The 22,663-nt window shown below is 48.6% G+C and overlaps 1 protein-coding gene across 4 annotated transcripts in view; it reads right to left on the minus strand.

The window, feature by feature from the left end:
* The window catches only part of ADA2 (adenosine deaminase 2), a 41,956-nt gene that overhangs the window by 3,172 nt on the left and 16,121 nt on the right, over window positions 1-22,663 (minus strand). For 2 of the 4 annotated variants that reach the window (XM_083180879.1, XM_083180880.1), the window contains 8 exons: window positions 14,542-14,846; window positions 4,070-4,295; window positions 3,771-3,981; window positions 3,524-3,651; window positions 1,796-1,886; window positions 1,009-1,117; window positions 417-574; window positions 103-305 (listed from right to left, as the gene is read on the minus strand). In XM_083180879.1, the coding sequence (XP_083037005.1) occupies window positions 103-305; window positions 417-574; window positions 1,009-1,117; window positions 1,796-1,886; window positions 3,524-3,651; window positions 3,771-3,981; window positions 4,070-4,295; window positions 14,542-14,839 (1,424 nt within the window). In that variant the 5' untranslated portion in view covers window positions 14,840-14,846. Of the gene's footprint in view, window positions 1-98; window positions 306-416; window positions 575-1,008; window positions 1,118-1,795; window positions 1,887-3,523; window positions 3,652-3,770; window positions 3,982-4,069; window positions 4,296-14,541; window positions 14,847-16,717; window positions 16,857-22,663 lie in introns of those variants that run through there. The other 2 variants (XM_083180881.1, XM_083180882.1) reach the window with 2 other exon arrangements.

Raw genomic sequence — 22,663 nt, forward strand, 5'->3', positions numbered from 1 at the left:
AAATTAACTTAGTTTTCTAATAGTTAAACAGAATAGTAAAGTATGTGCAATAACTAATTGGGCTATGAACATTAAGCCAGCCTTCAGGTTTGTGTCACTTACTTGATTGAATTCATTGCCAGTTGTTTCAGAGTCTTCAGATCTGCTTTCAAGCCACCAATTCCCATGAACACCTCATAGAAATCATAAGACACCCCTTGGGCACCAAAAATAGATGGATCATCAGAGCTGACTACTAGAGGGTGACCATCAGCCAAAAGTGCAGCTGCAGGATGATTGCGAAGGTCCGACACCAATAGGAGAACCTGAGGGAGAGACAGAGAAGACAATTAGGGCAGAAAAAGGCTACACATGAGCACATAAATGCTCTGGGGCTACTTTGTCGCACCCATCGTGGTACCACATCTTTTTGTCACCTGGTTGGACACCGGACATATCTCTAGAGGGACATTCATTTTCAAGGACATCTCCCTAGCCACTGGGTGCTTGAGGAGGGCGTATCCATGGCCAATTCTGGAGGTGTTAAGCAGTAAAGCATCCAGGACATTTTCATCCACAGCCATGCCTTGCCAGCCTGAATAAATTCACAAAACAAACCTATAAAAATCAAGCATAACTAAACAGTTCTGATAAACCTCACTAAACATTATAAAAAGCAATAAATCCTAGACAGTGTTGCTGAATATCCGTTAAACAAGTGTGATTGCTGATGCCTGAAATTTAAGAAGGTTTGTGCTCCATGAGAATTTGTAGCTATTTGGTGCTTCATCAGGAAGACCTGTCATTTAAAGCTTGTTAAAATATTTGTTTAACCCGATTTTTTACATTTCTTTAATTGTGCTAAAACACTACTTATTGTGAGAACAATAGGTGTCTGATTTCACAAACCGTTACTGGCTGGTTACAGTTCGGAGCCATCATACAGTATATTTAGATTTCAACCATTGCTCTACGTCTATAAGGTTAGGGCTCGCAGGCCTCTTCTCTCCCTCATTCAACGTTGCTTACTAGTTTCTCCAGCATGGAAGAAGTAGGGCAGTGAAACTCCCCTCTTGCTGGGGATGCTGAGGACATCTTGCAGCTGGTACAGCGAGTTCCCAGCATCCTCCTGGCCGACCTGGAATTACAGAAACACCAATTGTTGGTTTGAATGTCTTGCATGGGTACTTATGTAATATCTGGGCTCCCGTTTTTCTTATGAGACCGCGTCCCCTTGCGGGGCTCGCTGCGCTCGCCACGCTTCGGGCACGGTGGCTCGCTGCGCTCGCCACACTATATAAAATCAACTCCATGCGTAATTGGATAGTAGGGGTATGAAAAAATGGGGTGCATTTAACATGGGAGCCCAGATAATACATAAGTACCGCTCTAAATATTACTCCACTGGTTTTGTTTTGCCACTGTGTTGAGTTTCCAAATCGGCCGAGGCCACACTGAGAATACCATCAACCCTTGTACAAGCAGAAAGACACCCATATTATTCAGCCGTCAACCTTCACCATCTAGTGGTGGCCACTCCAGTATAGAAGCAGCATTTGCACAGTGTTTGGTCTACCATTTTTTTTCTCCATTAAAATAACAGTCTCAGCGGCTTTTCTGGGGCTAAACAGAGCATTCTGCTTACAGATTCTGCAAATGCCAAAGTGGCTGGGTCTGTATCATGTAGTATAAGGGCTAAGTAAGTCCCACCTAGGGACTGTGGCGAAGATCTGATCGTGATGACGCACTGGGATTATGTTGCTCTCTGTTACACACCACCATTTCCCAGTACTTATAGAAAGACTGAGTTAATTACCAAGTCAAAGCCTGCTACAGTGTCAGGGAAGTCATCCATCATCTGCATGGCGACTTCAATGGCTTCTTTCACCTTAGAGACATCCTCATGTCTGGAAAATTAAAAAGGCCCCAATGGTCAGCATTGGTTGTGTTTCCAGTAAAACTTCCATAACATTGTTAGTGCACAGCTTCCACAAACCACCATTCAACACCTAGCACCACTGCACTTCAAGTATCCAAACCAGCGGTAGCTGGAGATTAGGGGACTTGTCCATGGAGCTGACATGGTGTTCTGTGAATGGCTTTACCTGATTGGGCGTATTGCTCTGGCCATCCAATCAGATGCATCCTTTCATGACGCACTGTTCCAAAACCCCAACAAGAAAGGTCCTCTTGTTTTAGGATTGGTCCAGGAGTGTGTAACTTGGGCAGATGTAGGCCTCTCCTGCAGGGCCATAACTAGAATGGCGCAGTATGTGCCCCTGCACAGGTCACCACAAGGCAGGAGGTGCTGTTCTGCAGCATCTGTCAATTTTCTGTTTTACTATAGCTCACTTGCAACTTCCTCCTCTGTAATCCCCAGCATCACTTGGCCTACCCCTCAGATCCTTAAGCACCTTCATTCAACCACTTCTTAATTTAAGGCATACATATAGAAAAAATACTCTAATACTTTAAACACAAGAACAAATAGCTCCATGAGAAAGGTGGGAGACCGCAATATGGAAGGTCATGGGTTTGAATCCTTTTTTAAATGTGTTCTTTAAATAAGGGAGGCTGTGACTAAAGGTCTTGGGTGTGACTGCTTAAAAATGTGTGATTTAAAATAAAGACAATGTAACTAAATAGCAAATAACTGAAATTAGGTGTTTGAATGATGGGTACTTGTGTATTTTGGCGGCGCCCATCGCATCGCATACCATAACGCATACGATGGTATGCGATGCGACGTGATATTGCAGCGAGCCACCGAGCCCGAAGCGTGGCGAGCGCAGTGAGCTCCACGAGGGGACGCGGATACCTGTGAAGCCCGCGAAGGGACGCGTTTACCTGTGAAGATATCCGCGTCCCCTCGCGGGGCTCGCCGCGCTTCGGGCTCGCTGCGCTCGCCACACTATTCTATTCTCAAATCCACGCCGACGTGGATAGTGGGGGTATGAAAAGGTCGTAGGACGCGTACCGCCGCCCCTCGCGCGCTCGCCACGCTTCGGGTTCACGTTTATAGTGGGGGTGCATTTAACATTGTAAGCACCCATTTGGGTGCTCAAAAGCACCCTTTAGGGTGCTTATACGATTTTTGGTCGTATAGGGGGTCCAAATCGCGTCGCATCGGGTGCATGGCATGCGATGCGATCTGTTCGTCGTACGACGGACATCGGGGGCGCCGCCAAAATACACAAGTACCGAATGATGGATTGGTGTCCAAATCGATGTTCTTGGAAATGTGTATATATATATCATATGGGAGTGGTTCTCCCCACACAGTTCACGTTTTCCATGTCGCTCGGCAGGTGTATTCATTCCTCAATTACACATTTTAAAACATCCACATTCACTTTTGATTCGAAATGGCGACCTGTAGGGTCCTGAGGACCAAGTTTGAGAATCTGTGTGATATGGGGATGAGCATCCTAGCAAGTGCTTTCACTGAGCACCAGGGCTCAACTTATGTCCCTGTGTGAAAGGTGTGGGGGGACATCAATGCTTTTTTTGGCTCAGGACACCAGAATGTCTGGTTAAGACTCACCTGTGCACAGTATAAATGATTTTAAGCCCCATGAAATCTGGATGGTCTTCCATAAACTGCTTGGCCACATCTCTGTATGTACTCACTGACCAGTACCGATCATGGGTGCTGCCATCCAGCTCATAGACCTTGGAGGAGGAGAAGACGACAAATGATCTGTGTATTGATACCATAAATCGGGCGCCGAGATGTCATCTGTGCCCCTGAGATCCAGGATACAGTAAGAAGTATGTAGCACGCTACTCACTGGGGGTAACATGGCTCTCAGCTCAATGTACTGGATGTTATCAAGGTACAGTTCCCTGAGACCCTCGTAGATGTAGGCCCTAAAGACTGGGGCGTAGCAGATGATGCCAGATCCACCAATGAAAGCCCCTTCAAAGCGGCGCCAGATGATGTCCTGCGTTGGGTAATCGTGCTCCGGATTGTCCGTCAGCAGGGTGAGGTTCCGTATCAGGCTGAAGCACGCAGAGAACAGGGAAAACATGGATTTCTGCTACAGCCCCCAGATTCTAATCCCTTAACATCAGAATCCCATTGACTGACCTGTTATCAAACTCCGTGACGCTGGCCAGCTTCTTCCTGTAAGTGTCCAGGAGGATCCACTCTGAGCAGCCGGGGGGCAGCTGTCCCGCCGGGGCCGGTCTGGAAAACACAAACCTGGTATACCCAGCCTGGGTAAAGCAGATGTAACAGTCTGGCAGATAGGTGGCATTTTTTACCAGCCAGTCCACGCTCAGGATGGCAAAATCGTGTAGGTGGAGTGCACCTCCTGCAGGGGGGACAGGGTTCTGCAGTTAGTGACCAAGTAATTTTATGTGCCAATTTGGCTAATGACAGCATTCACAGCGTAGACTACGGATGGGGCAGATTGGGACAATGCTGTTTAATAGTTTTACAAAAATTATAAATATATTTAAAAGAAAATGAAATGTATCTAACAATATAGAATGTATATAACATTGGGAATATAAGTATTGTTACAGCACAGCCAATTACGGGTTTGGTTAATTAGGTCGCCTTGTACAAGGTCGACAGTAAAAAGGTCAACACAAGCAAAATGTCGACATGGAAATGATTGACACATGCAAAGGTCAACATGATTTTTTTCTTGTACCACATGGGCCCCCGTCCCTTCACATGGTGAGTGATTATCGAATGAATGCACATGTGGACAGATCATAGCAGGCAGGAACAAGCTCAAATAACAACAGAAAATGCGTACGAATCATTGGCGTAACAACGGGTCCGCAGATCCCATGGCAGCTTGGGGGAGCCAATGCCGGCGGAGTCTTTGGGGAGCGCCAGGTCCGGGATTCTTGCTGCACTGACAGGCAGGCCCAGAAACAGAGGGGGGGGGGGGGAATCAAGGCACATGCCCATCTGTCATTTTGGAATTTGTACATTTGCCAGAACAGGAGGCAAACATCCGGCAGATCTGAGAATTGTACAGCCGCCCATTGTTTGCCGGGTGCCCGCATGTCACTTGTGGAGCACCCAGCTAAATTAATTCATCCCGTGGGCGGGGCAACAGCTGAAGGATGGACTGGAGAAGTGTGAGTTTCAGACATTGAAGGAGGACACAAAGCCTCAGCAGCATAGCCGTGCAGGTAAGGGTAACCTTGTACTTACTTTAATACATTTGAAATTTGCTGAAGTGTTGGGCCTGAGTCTCTTGTGTAATGAACATTACGGTGTGGGGCATAATGTGTAATGAGCATTATGATGTGGGGCATATTGTGTAATGAGCATTACAGTGTGTGGCATAATGTGTAATGAGCATTACGGCATGTGGCATAATGTGTAATGAGCATTACGGCGTGTGGCATAATGTTTAATGAGCATTACTGCGTGTGGCATAATGTGTAATGAGCATTACGGCGTGTGGCATAATGTGTAATGAGCATTACGGCGTGTGGCATAATGTGTAATGAGCATTACGGCGTGTGGCATAATATGTAATGAGCATTACGGCGTGTGGCATAATGTGTAATGAGCATTACGGTGTGTGGCATAATGTGTAATGAGCATTACGGTGTGGGGCATAATGTGTAATGAGCATTACGGTGTGGGGCATAATGTGTAATGAGCATTATGGTGTATGGCATAATTTGTAATGAGCATTACGGTGTGGGGCATAACGTGTAATTAGCATTACGGTGTGGGGCATAATGTGTAATGAGCATTATGGTGTGTAGCGAGGCTGCGTCCTTGCAGTGAGGCCACACACTCTTTAATAAATGGGCGCCATAGAGGTATATGCAAATTATTTATTTTACTTCCGAAATGGGGCGGTGGGGCGCCAGAAACTTTTTTTGGCATGGGGGAGCAAAATTTCTACTTACACCACTGGTACGGTGTAATGTGGTCGGAAGTTGACTGACAGGAAGTGCCGCAACTGGGTCTACCTAGATGATGTAACCAGTCACTGCTGCCCTCCTGATGGCCACCCCCAAGTCTGGAGTCAGGGGCGGATTGGGAACTAAAAGTGGCCCTGGAAAATTTCTGAAAGTGGCCTCATGTGGGCGGCAACAAATCAATAAGGGGTGGAGCCAACATTACATCAGGCGGGATTATTACATCACTATACTTAGATAAATTGTTGACAGGCAAAACGAATGCCACACCCCGTAATGCACATTACACATCATGTCAGGGCTTTACTCATTTTTGTAAAGTAGGGACAACTGGGATAGTGCGCGCCGCAGGCGCTCCCCAAAAAAATCACACCATAATGCCTATGACACGTCACACACCCATTACATAGTATACCACATGCAACAATGGCCTGCCAGGCTTGCTGGTGCCAGGCCCCCAGACCCCCCAACTAACAACTACACTACGGCACTATGGCTAGTGCCGTACAAGAACCGTTGTTAGTGTTACCGATGATTTTCATGCTAGTCCACAAAACAACTTACTGCAGACTTTTTTTTAACCGTAATCCTGTATTAAAACATACATCGCTCTCATACATACTCCGCCACTATTGACCATACATACATACACCGCCACTCTCATACATACATACACCGCCACTCTCATACAGACATACATACATACATACACCACCACTCTCATACATACATACACCGTTCTAATACATACACTGCCACTCTCATACACACACCAATCTCATACATAAACCGCTGTCTTACATACAACACCGCAACTCTCATACATACATACACCGTTCTACTACATACACTGCCACTCTCATACACACACCAATCTCATACATAAACCGCTGTCTTACATACAACACCGCAACTCTCATACATACATACACCGTTCTACTACATACACTGCCACTCTCATACACACACCAATCTCATACATAAACCGATGTCTTACATACAACACCGCAACTCTCATACATACATACACCGTTCTACTACATACACTGCCACTCTCATACACACACCAATCTCATACATACACCGATGTCTTATATACAACACCGCAACTCTCATACATACATACACCGTTCTAATACATACACTGCCACTCTCATACACACACCAATCTCATACATAAACCGCTGTCTTACATACAACACCGCAACTCTCATAGATACATACATACATACATGCATGCATACACTGTTCCTATTGATCCCATCCCTCCCTCATGCTAGTGCACAGTTAGTTGATGCCACAGCCATTGGACTGCTGAGAGCAGTCTTCTGCTGCTGTGAGCGGACTCAGGGGAGTAGGAGCCACAACTGAGGACTCCAACTGCTGCGCAACACAGGCTTCTTCCGTTCTGAACCTCCCACCCTGCCCCAGCACAGTTTGCGCCTCTTGTAATGTGCGCGGTGACGTCATGACGTCCCAACACACATACAATCACAGACTCAGAGTGAGACTGTCACTCCAGAGTCCGCTGCCCTGCCTCCTCCCAGTGCACTCCCCGGCGAACAGTGCCCTGCCTGCTACTGGATGCGGCCTCTCTCCAAGCGGCTACTGTCCTGCCTCCTCTCCAGGCCATGTATGTTATATAAAATAAAATAAAAATGAGTCCCCGGCCATTGCCGATCAGCAGCCGTCCACGCCGCATGCAGCAGCGCTATCCACTGCACTGGTCCCCACAGAGGCGGAACAAGCGAGTTGTGGGCCCAGGTTCAAAAATATGGTTTGGGCCCCCAAACACACACAAAAAAAACACATTGTGGCTTGTTTTGTTTACTTCAAATTTAAAGCCCATTACACACTAGTGCCCATTATACATTCACACACTGTAATGCTCATTACACATTCACACACCATGATTCCCATTACACATTACACCGCACACTGTAATGCTATTACACATTATACCACACACAAAAATGCCCCTTACAAATGATACAACATGCCATAATGCCCATTACACATTATACCATACACTGTAATGCTCATCACATACATAAATACATGCCCAATATTAGGGGCTACATATGCAATGTCAGGGGTTGCATGCTTGTTGCCAGGATATACATCCTCATTCCCAGGGGATTACATGATTGAAGTCAGGGGATTTATACTCCTTGCCATGGGGGGGGGGGGGTGTGTTACATGCTTGTTGCCCAGGGGGATTACAGCTCTGGGGTCTGAGCTTGGTGTTCTGCGGTGGAGACTGGATATAGGAGGGTGGTGGCTGTTGCTCAGTGCCTGAAGACAGACTGACTCCACAAAGGCACATGGGAGTAGAAGTTGCTGCGGCTCGCCATACGCTGCAGCCCTCCTCTATGACCAGCAGACATTTTTGGAAGCGGCAGCTCAAGGCCGTAACCAGAACTTTTTCGGGCCCCATAGCAAGGTTTTGAAGGGGCCCCCATCTGCAGAGACAGGATATATAGGGCATATAGGTATTTTGCACTCTCCTCTGACTCTAACACCCACAGTAATGATAATTGGCCCAGGCCCTATCAAAGGAAAACATTTTGGAATATACAGTATGAGTGAGGAACCTTTGGCACTCCAGCTGTTGTTGAACTACACCTTCCAGCATGCCTTGCAACAGTTTTAATAGCAAAACTGACATGTTGTTAAGTGTATTTCAACAACAGCTTGAGTGCCAAAAGTTCTTCGTCCCATATTATTGAATATGCCACTTCCAAGAACATATTTAAAAAATGGTAAATAAATGAAATAAAAATATTGGGACGTGCAGCACACTTATTTATTATCACTAATTTAGTGCTGCAGAGCATCAGAGCAGACACTGATGCTGTGTACTGCTGCAGCGCTGCTTACTTACAAGGTAAAGGCAGTGGCAAACAGGATTTTAAAAGGGGGGTTTCAAAATAATTGGTTACAGACCAATGAAAAAAAATATTGAGCAGAATAAATGTCCAATATACAATTTATTGTGTAACAATAAATAATATGAAATAACATTTGGGCATATACTTATACACGTAACGCACACAGTAGTAACAACGCTTATACACATAACACCCGCAGTAGTAACGATACTTATACACATAATGCCCACAGTAGAAACTACGCTTATACACATAACGCCAGCAGTAGTAACAATGCTTATACAGGTAACGCCCACAGTAGTAACAACGCTTATACACATAACACCCGCAGTAGTAACGATACTTATACACATAATGCCCGCAGTAGTAACAATGCTTATACACATAATGCCAGCAGTAGTAACGATACTTATACACATAACGCCCACAGTAGTAACAATACTTATACACATAACACCCGCAGTAGTAACGATACTTATACACATAACGCCCGCAGTAGTAACGATACTTATACACATAACGCCCACAGTAGTAACAATACTTATACACGTAATGCCCACAGTAGTAACGATACTTATACACATAACACCCGCAGTAGTAACGATACTTATACACATAATGCCCGCAGTAGTAACAATGCTTATACACATAACGCCAGCAGAAGTAACGATACTTATACACATAACACCCGCAGTAGTAACGATACTTATACACATAACACCCGCAGTAGTAACGATACTTATACACGTAATGCCCACAGTAGTAACGATACTTATACACATAATGCCCACAGTAGTAACGATACTTATACACATAATGCCCACAGTAGTAACGATACTTATACACATAATGCCCACAGTAGTAACGACGCTTGTACACATAACGCCCACAGTAGTAACGATACTTATACACATAACGCCCACAGTAGTAACGATACTTATACACATAACGCCCACAGTAGTAACAACACTTATACACGTAATGCCCGCAGTAGTAACGATACTTATACACATAACACCCGCAGTAGTAACGATACTTATACACATAACACCCGCAGTAGTAACGATACTTATACACGTAATGCCCACAGTAGTAACGATACTTATACACATAATGCCCACAGTAGTAACGATACTTATACACATAATGCCCACAGTAGTAACGATACTTATACACATAATGCCCACAGTAGTAACGACGCTTGTACACATAACGCCCACAGTATTAACGATACTTATACACATAACGCCAGCAGTAGTAACGATACTTATACACATAACGCCCACAGTAGTAACAACACTTATACACGTAATGCCCGCAGTAGTAACGATACTTATACACATAACACCCGCAGTAGTAACGATACTTATACACATAACGCCCGCAGTAGTAATGATACTTATACACATAATGCCCACAGTAGTAACGATACTTATACACATAACGCCAGCAGTAGTAACGATACTTATACACGTAATGCCCACAGTAGTAACACTACTTATACACATAATGCCCACAGTAGTAACAATACTTATACACATAACGCCAGCAGTAGTAACGATGGTACTCTTTACCTAGAACGGCGCCCGCGATCAGAATCGCGGGCGTCGGGGGTAAAAAATCGCGGTCATCGCGGGCATCGCGGGTAAATCGCGGGTACATCAAAATCGGGTACCCGCGATTACCGCGATTTTCCCATAGGGAACAATGTTAAAAAGCCTGATTGGCCGCGATTTTACTTTAAAATGCCTCAATGCCCGCGATTTTCACATAGGAATCAATGTTAAATGGGCTACAGAGCCCAAATAGCCCCAATTAACCCTTAAATGTCACCCCAATTTTTGTACGCCACCCCACGATCCACGCCAACCCGAAGCGTGGCGAGCGCAGCGAGCCCGCGAGGGGCGGCGGTACGCGTCCTCCGACCTTTTCATGCCCTACTATCCACGTCGGCGTGGAGTTGAGAATAGAATAGTGTGGCGAGCGCAGCGCGCCACCGAGCCCGAAGCGTGGCGAGCGCAGCGAGCCCCGCGAGGGGACGCGGATACCTTCACAGGTAAACGCGTCCCTTCGCGGGCTTCACAGGTGTCCGCGTCGCCACGGACACCTGTGAAGTCCGCGAGGGGACGCGTATAACTGTGAAGGTATCCGCGTCCCCTCGCGGGGCTCGCTGCGCTCGCCACGCTTCGGGCTCGGTGGCTCGCTGCGCTCGCCACACTATTCTATTCTCAACTCCACGCCGACGTGGATAGTAGGGCATGAAAAGGTCGGAGGACGCGTACCGCCGCCCCTCGCGGGCTCGCTGCGCTCGCCACGCTTCGGGTTGGCGTGGATCGTGGGGTGGCGTACAAAAATTTGGGTGACATTTAAGGGTTAATTGGGGCTATTTGGGCTCTGTAGCCCATTTAACATTGATTCCTATGGTAAAATCGCGGGCATTGAGGCATTGAATGCAAAATCGCGGTCAATTATGCTTTTTAACATTGTTCCCTATGGGAAAATCGGGTGATCGCGGGCATCGCGTCGCGGCCGTTTATGTACTGCCCGCGATGTCGCGATCACCGCGATGGGCGCCGTTCTAGGTAAAGAGTACCGTAACGATACTTATACACATAACGCCCACAGTAGTAACAACACTTATACACGTAATGCCCGCAGTAGTAACGATACTTATACACATAACGCCCGCAGTAGTAACGATACTTATACACATAATGCCAGCAGTAGTAATGATACTTATACACATAATGCCCAAAGTAGTAACGATACTTATACACATAACGCCCGCAGTAGTAACGATACTTATACACATAATGCCAGCAGTAGTAATGATACTTATACACATAATGCCCACAGTAGTAACAATACTTATACACATAACGCCCGCAGTAGTAATGATACTTATATACATAATGCCAGCAGTAGTAATGATACTTATACACATAATGCCCACAGTAGTAACGATACTTATACACATAACGCCCGCAGTAGTAACACTACTTATACACATAACGCCCACAGTAGTAACGATACTTATAGACATAACGCCCGCAGTAGTAACACTACTTATACACATAATGCCCGCAGTAGTAATGACGCCTATACATGTAATGCCCACAGTGTGGCTGGGTTGTGGGTGAAGGAACTTGCACGGCAGGAGGGTTGAGTGGGCGGTCGGCTGAGTAGGGTGCTGTGTAGGCGGCTGAGTGCATCATCGCCGCAGCCATGCTTTGGGGCCCCTGAGAACGCAGGGGCCTAGGTCAGCTGTACCCTTGGACCGTGCCTGTTGCCGGGCCTGAGTACATCCCTCACCCCCATAGGCAGACATGTCACATAATCAGATCCCCCTCCAGCACAGCCCCCCACCCCCCCACAAATATGCAGACTCACATATTCACATGCCACAGGCCCTCCAGCACAGCCCCCACCCCCACCCCATAGGCAGACATGTCACATACCCCTCCAGCACAGCCCCTATAGACAGACATGTCACATCCCTCCAGCACAGCACAGCTCATTCTCCCCCCACCCCATAGGCAGACATTTTATGTCTGATATGCCTATGGGGGGGGGGGTCTGAATATGTCACATGTCTGCCTATGGGGGGGCTGAGCTGGAGGGGGATCTGAGTTGTCACAGTGAGTCTGTCTGCCCTAATGCAGACAGCAGGCAGTCACAGACCCCCCTTCCTCCCATATGCAGGCATGGCACATATACACAGAATCTCTCTCCCCTCCCTCCCTGCCCCCCACCCCCGGCGGCCCCCACCACCAGTGTACTTTGACCACCAGTGTACTTTGATCATTGCCTAACAGGGTTGCCAACCAGTGTTGGCATCCCCAGGGCCAGAGCCCACAGTGTGACTTACATGATTCTTTCCGAATGCTGCAGCCCGGCCACAGCGCTGCTGCTCTTCGTCTCTCTCCCCTCTCAGGCTGACGTCATCAGTCTGAGAGGTGCTCCCCCTGCCTGTCAGTGGCTGTATCTGCAGCTCAATGCAGCTGCAGCAGCTCACTGAACTCTGCTCTGTCGCGGCCATCGGAAACAGCATTCGATATATCGGGCGGGGGGGGGAGGCGGGCCACCATCTATGACGGACGGCAGCCACCCACCAATGAGGATGTCGGCCCACACCGTGGGCGAAGCCTCCTGCCGCAGAGCGGCTGAACAGCCCCGGCCTCAGTCACAGGCTGTCACTCTAAATTCGTGACTGTGAGTGTGCGCATGCGCACCTTTCAGCAGCGGCGGCCTCTCTGTAGTGTCGGCCTCCCGGGAAAGTTCCCGGTAGATACAATGGCCAATCCGCCCCTGTCTGGAGTCCTTCAGAAGGGCTAGACACGCCCCTGTGTGAAATTACCACTCCACTTGCACGGCGGCCAACCCCCTACCAGGACACAGACACACCCCTTGGGGTCTACTTCTTATTTAGTACCGTCTCTAGAAGAAAATAGGGTACTCTTTACCTAGCACGGCGCCCATCGCGGGTACATTTATGTGTGCCCGCGACGCGACCGACGCGATGCTCACGATTTCCCATTGAAACCCATGTTAAACATGGACATCGTGTCGGTCGCGTCGCGGCCGGCTATAAATGTGCACACGATGGCCCCGACGCGATGCCCACGATTTGCCATAGGAATTAATGTTAAAAGACCCGATGGACACGATTTTAATGTTAAATGGCTCAATGGACCCGATTTTAGCATAGGAAACAATGTTAAATGGGCCTTAGAGCCCAAATACTTACCCTGAACTCAGAAATGGCCCCCCCAATTTTTTACGCCACCCCACGATCAACGTGAACCCGAAGCGTGGCGAGCGGCGGCGGTACGCGTCCTCCGACCTTTTCATACCCCCACTATCCACGTCGGCGTGGAGTTGAGAATAGAATAGTGTGGCGAGCGTAGCGAGCCACCGAGCCCAAAGCGTGGCGAGCGGACGCGGATACCTTCACAGCTAGACGCGTCCCCTCGCGGGCTTCACAGGTGTCCGTGGCGACGCGGACACCTGTGAAGCCCGCGAGGGGACGCATTTACCTGTGAAGGTATCCGCGTCCCCTCGCGGGGCTCGCTGCGCTCGCCACGCTTCGGGCTCGGTGGCTCGCTGCGCTCGCCACACTATTCTATTCTCAACTCCACGCCGACGTGGATAGTGGGGGTATGAAAAGGTCGGAGAACGCGTACCGCCGCCCCTCGCGGGCTCGCTGCGCTCGCCACGCTTCGGGTTGACGTTGATCGTGGGGTGGCGTACAAAATTGGGGGGGCCATTTCAGAGTTCAGGGTAATTATTTGGGCTCTAAGGCCCATTTAACATTGTTTCCTATGCTAAAATCGGGTGCATTGAGCCATTTAACATTAAAATCGTGTCCATCGGGTCTTTTAACATTAATTCCTATGGCAAATCGTGGGCATCGCGTCGGGGCCATCGTGTGCACATTTATAGCCGGCCGCGACGCGACCGACACGATGTCCATGTTTAACATGGGTTTCAATGGGAAATCGTGAGCATCGCGTCGCGTGCGGGCATGTTTAGCCCGCATACGACGCGACCGACACGATTTTTTACCTCACGATGCCCACGATCAAGATCGTGGGCGCCGTGCTAGGTAAAGAGTACCGAAAATAGATTCATGCATGCATTTAAATGAAAATAAACAATTGATCATGGAAAAATACAATACTATAACTGTGCACTAAACCTATAATACAAGTTAATTAAAAAAAAAAATTCACAAAAACATTTACGCTGTATAATATCGTAGCAGCCTCACCTTTTGGCATCTCCCTCAGGATACTGAACACTTTGCTTTGTTGGATGAGCCCACGTGCCTTAAAGAAGTGCATGCTGGGGGGAAAGACCCCGGTGATCGCCGCCTGACTAATTTCCGCCTCTTTTACACTCATCAGATTCTCATTGGCCTTCGCTTCTCTCACCCCCAACACGAGGCTGCCCCCCGCTCTCTGGAAATTCTCCCTATTCATTAGAGCGTCCCGGTCTTCCCTCAGCGGCAAGCAGCGGCCAAGGCTGACTGCGCAGAAAAGCAGGATCCATGTTGGCGAGTTCTTCATCCTATTGCTGGAAGCGAGAGAGAAGCAGAGATGTGAAGCTGTTTATACTACAAGGATGCTGCTGATTCTGTCTCCTCTTTTTTTTTTTTACTATTACCCTTTATTTATATGGGGCCACAAGGGATCCGCAGCACCCAGTTACCTGATCATTTTGACTTGCGCCCATCAATCAAAAAGCTAATTTTTCTTTAGTGAGGTTTACACAAATTGTCGCGGGAAACGGACGTTATCGCCGGCAGTAGTGACTTTGTTCTGTACATTGCTGGGTTATTGCTGGTGATGGTAGTGGTAACCACCATTAGTGATACTTTCCCCATTGCGGCTACATTACGTCTTCCATTATCGTCATCGCAGGAGGTAGAAAGTCTTCCAAATCATTAAAAAAATCTAAATATATCAATTTAGTTTTTTTTTCTACTAATTTTTGAGCAAGCCGGGCAGCAGGGTGGCCCATGCTCACTTTTCCCAGAGACTTTTTCTAAGTTAACCCTTACAGCTCCGGGCCAGTGTCGATACTCAGCTAACTCTGCTTGATAAATCTCGGCTTATAACCTAGTATTGATAATGGCCCTGATGCCGTCACTGAAATGTTTTAAATATATTCAGATTTTGACACACCGGAGTTTATCAGAACCTGTCACGCAGTAACCAGAAGCATTTACCAGCCAGACCGGCAGTTGTGCTGGTTCACCAGGATCCTCAGACTCTCACTGGAACCCGCAGTATAAATCCCAGGTTCTGCTTCCTGGAACCTCGCCCAAGGTACCTTGTTTTCCTGGTAACATAAACTGTAATCTGTAGCGGGCAGTCAGATGGGGCCTAATATTTTTTTGCATTCGGTTCTATGTAAACATTGCATGAAGCATATAAAATAATGGCTTAAAGTGTTGTTATACCCGAGGTATGATAACATAATAATATGAACAGCGGGCAGCGTCTAGAGGCTATATACGCATTTCTACGGCGACAACACATCACGCGACATAAGAGACATATGCTGAGATGACCATATAACTGGGGCCTTCACACATTGGGTGGGGGTGCGCTGGCACAATCACGGTTTACACAGAGTAAGCGCCGTATCCCCGGTTTCCAGGTATAACTTTTCCGCCAAGTATAGGGTGATATCAGTGCACACCGATGAATAGAATCAACCCAAATGTACAGATAGAGGTTGAATACTAACTTTGCATAAGGGCATAGATATTAATATTTATTTTGTATCGTGCTGCCATGCACGCAATGGGTAGTATTTAATGCCGCTCACCGCGGCCGTCGAGGGGGTTAAACAGCGAGGATCGCAGAAAACCAGTGATCCTCACTGTTTAACCCCCTCGCCGGCCGCTCGCCCTATTCAACGTTCCTGTGACGGCGAGGATTCCCCCAAACAGAGAGACCCTCGGCTAATGCAGCGAACGCGCTGTATTTAGCAGCGAGTCTCGCTGCTTCTGCAGCCGCAAACACAGCTTCCCCCTCGCTCAAAAAAACGGAGCGAGGGGGAATTGGCATATGAGGGGGGTGAGTTGAATACTGACAGGGCGAGTGGTGACAGCAAGCAGGAAGCCCTGCTCGCTGTCGCCGCTCGCCCACGGCATTGAATACACCCCAAAGTGGGAGCAGGTGCACCGTCCAATTATTCCTCTCCCTGCATACACAACACCCCCTTCTTCACAGTCCCCCCTATACAGCAGTCCGTTCTTGAATCTACCCCTCTCCCCCTCTTCTTCCACCCCATGGTCTGATTCCAGTTCCTGTCTCTCCCTGCAAGTGGTGGCAATTCTGGGGTCAGCACAACACCAGCACCTGCACAGTAGCCGCCTCCACCCATCCAGGGCCCCTAGTATATATAATTTACACCCAATAACTGGACTGTCCTACCTTTATCAGCGCAGACCCTTGAGTGTGATATCTGTGGTTACACCAGGGATTTATGGCCAGACCTGCAAGCTCAGCAAATACCCGGTTTGTGCACGAGTGACGGGTTTTGTGTGACAAAGAAATCCGACAGAAACTGCTGCGGTCTGTGCTGGGACGTTGCAGTAAACACTTCCTCTATCTCTGTCTCTCAGAGATCTCTGTAGGTGTCTGGGGTAAAGAGACTGCAAGATGTCACTGTCACCCTTCACTGACTAAACTGCCATATTATTATTATTACTGTATTATAATGCACCAGCTAGGCTGAATTATAGTAACACAGTGAGTTCCGATGTTATCGCATATGGCAATTCCATTCCAGACGATGGAATATCGCCACAACGTACACCTGCTCACATTTCTCCATATCACCGTAGCTCATCGCTGACTTTCCTGCCGACTCTATACGCTTTCAAGTAATGTTGCCAGAGGCGATGTACCATTCCGTACGGAACAATGCGTTATCGTAGATAACTGAATCACTCTCCAGGGTGTTCAGTAGGCAAAAGAGTACATGATGAGGAATTATAATGTACGGTAGATTATTACAGAGATGAGAAGTCGCCTAGGATTCCCGTGATCTGTACCAGCGGGTCTTCCTCCTCCTGAAACCAGGAATACCGGTCCCTTATCTCTCACATAGGGCGGTATGTCCTATGCCTCGCTTCCTCCATGCGGTGCATCCCACTACTTACTGCCTATATACTAATCACATATTTACTAACACACAATTAGTATCGCAATAGAGAGATCACCTGATAATAGCTGTCCTTTGATATCGGTGGCCGTTCCGCACCCAGAAGTCACTCTGCGCAGATGCGGTTGGATGCGGCAGCTGCAGTGTGTGCTGGGAGGGATACGATTGAATTTTCTTTCAATAGGGCAATTGGCAGCAAAAGCTGCTATTACCCACTACATCCAAGCCCCGTAATGCAACCCAATCCGGTGCTTTGTACATATAGCAAATGTGGATAAATCTGGAGTTTTGGGGGTTTGCCAGGATTTTCCGTTTAGTACATTCTGTCAAGTGTGGAGGGGCTCCCGGGGCCGAAACCCATGGATCGCCAGGGTTAACGCTTATCGGGAGAGCTGTCCTCACATAATAACCGCGTATGTTAGCACATTAGAAAGTGGCAGGCTTACCGCATTGCAGAAGCGGTGCTTAGCACATCCCACCTATACTGTTCCTCGCATTTAGAAGTGGCTGTACGAGGTCTCTGTCAGCTGGTATGACACTCGCTGTAATGTAGAAGTATCGGGGATTACTGCAGACCATCACTACCTCTAATGCTGGGTACACACCAGGAGGACTTGGGCCCGATCCCCTCAATCTAGATCCAATTCCGACCAATTGGATGTAGATTGTGTGCTGATTGGGCCCTTTTCTGTCCTGGTGTGGACCGATCCGATGCGCGGTCCCGCGGGTCGGTCGTTATTGAGATCCTACCTGCTGCAGGTAGGATCTCAATGACGACCATACAGCCGGGTGCGGGTCGTCATCGGATCGGACCCGCTCACGGTGCACATCGTGAGTGGGTCGTGCCCCCCGCGTCACCGTGAGCGGGTCGGACGAGCCACTGACGACCCGCTCACGATGTGCATCATGAGCGGGTCATCCTGGTGTGTACCCTACATAAGATCACACTTACTTAATGGTTATATATCTCAAGTGCTGATAACTGCAGAAATTCTTCTGCACTGTGGGAAGTAGCGCTCACCCACAGCCCACTACATGTATCTTTATATATCCTGCGTCGTTCTTCCGCCTACACTTCCCCACTCTGATTTATTATAGGTGCTGTCATTGCGGTATATCATTGCAGCTGATTGTGCACTATTACGTTGTAACCCTTCAGGAGCACAAGGGAGATTCTATTGCTGCCACACAGGAGCACAATCTGTAACTGCACCTTGTTGTGTTTATTTATTACCGGTTACTTATATAGTGCACCCATATTCCGCAGCGCTGTATAGAGAATACTTAAATACATCAGTCCCTGCCCCAGTGGAGCTAACAATCTATATTCCCTACCACATGTACACACAGACATTCTAGGGGTAATTTTGTTGGGTGACAATGAACCTACTAGTATATTGGATTGTGAGAGGAAACCGGAGTACCCGGAGAAAACCCACCCAAACACGTGGAGAATATGCAAACTGCACAGTTAGGGCCATGGTGGGAATGGAACCCATGACCACAGTGCTGTGAGGCAGTAATGGTAACCATTACACTGTCCATACTGCCCTGTATATATAACACATGGTGGGGATAGAACCCATGACCTCAGCGCTGTGAGGCAGTAATGTAACCATTACACCGTCCGTACTGCCCCGTATATATAACACATGGTAAGGATAGAACCCATGACCTCAGCGCTGTGAGGCAGTAATGTAACCATTACACCGTCCGTACTGCCCCATATATATAGCACATGGTGGCGATAGAACCCATGATCTCAGCGCTGTGAGGCAGTAATGCTAACCATTACACCATCCGTACTGTCCCGTATATATATATAACACATGGTGGGAATAGAACCCATGACCTCAGTGCTGTGAGGCAGTAATGTAACCATTACACCGTCCGTACTGCCCCATATATATATAACACATGGTGGGTATAGAGCCCATGACCTCAGTGCTGTGAGGGAGTAATGCTAACCATTACACCGTCCGTACTGCCCCGTATATATAACACATGGTGGGGATAGAACCCATGGCCTCCGTGCTGTGAGGCAGTAATGCTAACCATTACACCGTCCGTACTGCCCATCTACTGTGTTATTAGAAGAGGCAAATGTGAAGGTCTATGGGGCCCATTTATCAAACCATATTTGCGGCTAAATCCCCGAAAACACACGTTTTCGTGGTATAGCCGCAAATATTAAGTATCCCCTAAATGTATCGTAGGGGGAACGCAGCACGAATCTCCGATCCCTGCTGCGATCCTCCCTGCAGCGTCGCCGGCCGCATCCCCCATAGGTTTCTATGGGGGATGCGCAGCTGCCCGATGTATCAACATCGGGCAGCCCGGCTTCGCACCCCTGGGCTATCGCCATTCTGATACGGCGATAGCCCATTGTAGCCTATGGCTACACATCGCACTGCCCGAGCAGGCAATATGTAGCCCCCCCCCCCCCGGGAAGGTGGGCAAGTCTCCGACTTGCTGCCCATAACCCCCGCACCCCCTTTTCCAGCTGATTCAATCACCGGAATTGGTGTGTCCGCAGAGGGGGGGCGGGGCTAAAATGATACAAGTAGCATAATTTTGCGTCTTTTAAGCCATGCCCTCTCTCCGTGGGCCCACAAATCGTGCAATTTTGTGGGCATGAGAACGGGGCCTAGTGATGTCAGCTCCCCCCCACACATGTTGCCTCTCAGGGCTTCTCCAGCAGAGGTGACAATAAAAGCAGGCAAGTATGGTTCATGGGGAGGGTCGCAGTGTTCCTCGCAGCCTGAGGACATCTTGTGTGTTGGTTTTCCCTATTGGTTAGCATTACTGTCTCACACCACTGAGGTCATGTGTTCGATTCCCGCTATGGCCCTAACTCAGGGTTGCCTACCCTCCCAAAATGGCCGGGAGTGTCCAGGAAATTCGGTACTCCTCCCGACCCCCCGGAAAGGGTGGACACCCTCCCGTAGAGGCACCTGGCTCCCGCGACCCCCCCCCCCCCCCTGCAGGGAGGTCTGTGGGTCAAATTACGCAAATTGTCATTTTAGCCCTGCCCACTGCAGTGCAATGCCTGAAATAATGGCATGGCTAAAACAATGCTAGCACTCTGGCCACGCCCCCCAAACAAGTGGTTTCTCCTGTGACCCCGCCCCCTCATCACCACTTTTGCTCCCAGTGGCCCCTGCCCCCTGAGCTGGCTGCTTTCTCCGAGAGAAGATGCCATAACTTTGTGGAGTTTGTATATTCTCCCCGTGCTATGTGTTGCGCTATATAAATAACTGGTAATAATAATCTCTACAGCGCTGCGGAATATGTGTGCGCTATATAAATAACTGGTAATAATTGTAGATGCATGCGGTGCATCTTGGTACTTGTAGTCTCCAGGTGTGACTCACTTCCGGTCAGGCGGCCGGACGGTCAGTCAGTGTTAGCCGGAGCTGAATAAAGACGCACCTGATTCAAGCTGCACAGGTGTTCGTGAGTTGATTGATACGCACATCTACATGGTGTCAGAAGCGGGATCAACATGGCACATGGGCTGAGGAAGATTGACCCGCTGGTCTTCGACAAACACATCGCTGACAACTGGCTCAGATTCAAGAGAGAATGGCACATGTACTGCATCGCGGGCTTATCAGACAAGTCAAAGAAGGTACAGGCATACACGCTGCTGAACCTCGCAGGCACAGACGCTGTGGACAAATCAGAGGCATTCATCTACGCAGACGCAGAGAGGTTCCTGAGGTCCTGCTCACCAAATTTGAAGAGATCTGCATGCCGGTGAAAAAAGTCATTAAGGACAGCACAAATCAAAAGGGCGACGATACAGTGCAATCATACGCCTCCACACTAAAGCTACTGGCCAAGAGGTCTAACTTTGGGACACTCACAGATGAACTCATCCGTGACAAAATCGTGTGTGGCATTAGAAATGACAAGGTACGTGCACAGCTACTAAGGGAGAAGGGCCTCACGCTAGAAACCGCCATAACCTCTGCATGCTCTATGAGCAGGCAGAAAAGGGCACAAGGGAGTTGAAGAGGGACGCTGAAGTCTGTGTCATGGCGGCCACCGCACCCCGGTCACCCTCATGTGGGAACTGCGCAACACAGCACCCCCAGGCAAGTCTGCCCCGCATATGATTAACGCTGCAATGCATGTGGCAAATGGAATCACTTTGCCAGGTGTTGTCGCTCTAAAGACCAGACACCCACAAAACAGCAAACTGAGCCCTGTTACAGCCGGACACCCAGGCAGGTCAGACCTGGTGCATGACACAGCCCGCACAACAGTCTGTGACAGTGTCGACCACACAGAAGAGAGGGGTGAGATATTTATCAAGCTCAAGACTAAATACACCAACAGAGTGACCACAGTCAAGATGGACTCAGGGGCCAAGTGCAACGTCATGTCACGCAGACAACTACGCGAACTAGACCCTGCTGCACAAATCAACCCACAGGACAAAATAAACTTAATAGCATATGGAGGCCAGGTCATCACCACACTTGGCACCACAAGAATACAGTTCACCCGTGCTGAGTTGCTCTTCCACATTGTGGACCAACAAGTCCCGGACAGTATGACACTAGGCCTGTTGACACTGGGGCCTGATGTACACGCCATTCAAATGACTGTTCCAGAAATGAAAGACTTCCAAGATTTGTTTGATCGCAAAACACTGGGAAAACTACCGATCACGTACCACATGAGGCTGGATGACTCCATTGCTCCCACTGTTTGTGCTCCCCGCAGGGTCCCTATTGCCATGATGGACAAGGTCATCCAAGAGCTACACAGAATGACGCAGCTGGGTGTCAATGCACCGATTAAAGAGGCAACGCAATGGGTGTCTGCAATTGTAGCTGCAGCTAAAAGGGATGGGACTGTACGGTTATGCATTGACCCGGTACACTTAAACAAAGCACTTCTACGCCCATACCATCCGCTCCGCACCATTGAGCAGGTGATTGCTGACATGCCAGGTGCAACCGTCTTCAGCACCCTGGATGCCAAGTGCGGGTACTGGCAGATCCCTCTGGACAGAGCCTCTTCACTACTCACTGCCTTCATGCCCCCCATCGGGCGCTATGTCTTCCTCCGCATGCCCTATGGCATCACCATGGGCAGCGAGGTCTTCCAGCGCTGCATGGAGCAACTGTTTGCTGGCTATCCCTGTGACATCATCATTGACGACATCCTCATCTGGGGCCGCACCATGGAGGAGAATGATC

This window comes from Crinia signifera, chromosome 4 (assembly GCF_055691185.1).
Source record: "Crinia signifera chromosome 4, ASM5569118v1, whole genome shotgun sequence".
Classification (NCBI taxonomy): Eukaryota; Metazoa; Chordata; class Amphibia; order Anura; family Myobatrachidae; genus Crinia; species Crinia signifera.